Source organism: Monopterus albus, unplaced genomic scaffold (genome assembly GCF_001952655.1).
Source record: "Monopterus albus unplaced genomic scaffold, M_albus_1.0 scaffold4307.1, whole genome shotgun sequence".
Classification (NCBI taxonomy): domain Eukaryota; kingdom Metazoa; phylum Chordata; class Actinopteri; order Synbranchiformes; family Synbranchidae; genus Monopterus; species Monopterus albus.
The window spans coordinates 1-914 of NW_018132174.1; the positions used below are offsets into that span (position 1 = coordinate 1).

Sequence of the window (914 nt, forward strand, 5' to 3'; positions counted from 1 at the left end):
AACCACTAGCCTACCAGAGACGGCTTATATAGATAATAAAAAATGTCTGTGCCTTCACTCTTTAGATATGCCCATTTCAAATCCAACAAATCATAATGACTACACAAGTGCAACCTCACAAACCAGGTGTAGTTCATCTATACCTGGCATAAGAGGTGTTACAAAGAGGTGCTTCACCACAAACTTGAAATTAAGTTATCTTTTATTCAAGACCCAAGATCAAATATTCCCCTATCTATGTAGTGATTTATTATTTTTCTGATATTCTTCCTCATTGTCTTTTGATGGCTTGTGTCTTTGGTCAATTTAGGATTCACAACTGTTGGATACGCCCTTTACTTTTACACTTACAGTACATGGAAGGGACGATCACTGTATTTGGAGGATCTGTATGTAATGCCAGAATTTCGAGGTAAAATATGTTGTTAACAAAGCTATGATATAAAATTTGTTTTACTTGAAATTAGGCACTGTCTGAATTGCATTATCCTCATCAGTTTTGTGGAGAAGTAAAAATACTTTTAAACCATAATTTTTTTAAATGGTTTCTTTTACAGGAAATGGCATTGGCAGTGGTTTACTGAGCAAGGTTGCTGAGGTAAGAATGGTTTTATCATTTAAGAATCATTTTCTAGAAATATTTGGATTTTAATGTAGTTGTGGCTTAATTGTCCTTGAGAGTCTTGTGTAACAAAGATGCAGCCTGATTAACTGGAGGACCTTTTTGTTTGCTCAGGTAGGCAAAAAGAAGAAGTGTGTGCGGTTGCAGTTGTCTGTGTTGAACTGGAATACTCCAGCTCGAGACTTCTATGCTACTAAAGGAGCTCAGGACCTTACTGTTAATGAAGGCTGGCACTCAGTTCGTTTTGATGGACAAAACCTGGACAATTTAGCAAATGAAGCACCTAAAGATG

At 36.4% G+C, this 914-nt stretch overlaps 1 protein-coding gene across 1 annotated transcript; it reads left to right on the top strand.

Moving 5' to 3' along the window:
• Positions 1-16: 16 nt before the first annotated feature.
• Positions 17-910, top strand: LOC109954193 (diamine acetyltransferase 2-like; the record flags this gene model as incomplete). The annotated part of the gene is made up of 3 exons (XM_020589590.1): positions 17-412; positions 558-598; positions 737-910. Coding segments are annotated over exons 1-3 (231 nt in total), but the record flags the coding sequence as incomplete, so codon positions are not given.
• Between the last annotated feature and the right edge of the window lie 4 nt (positions 911-914).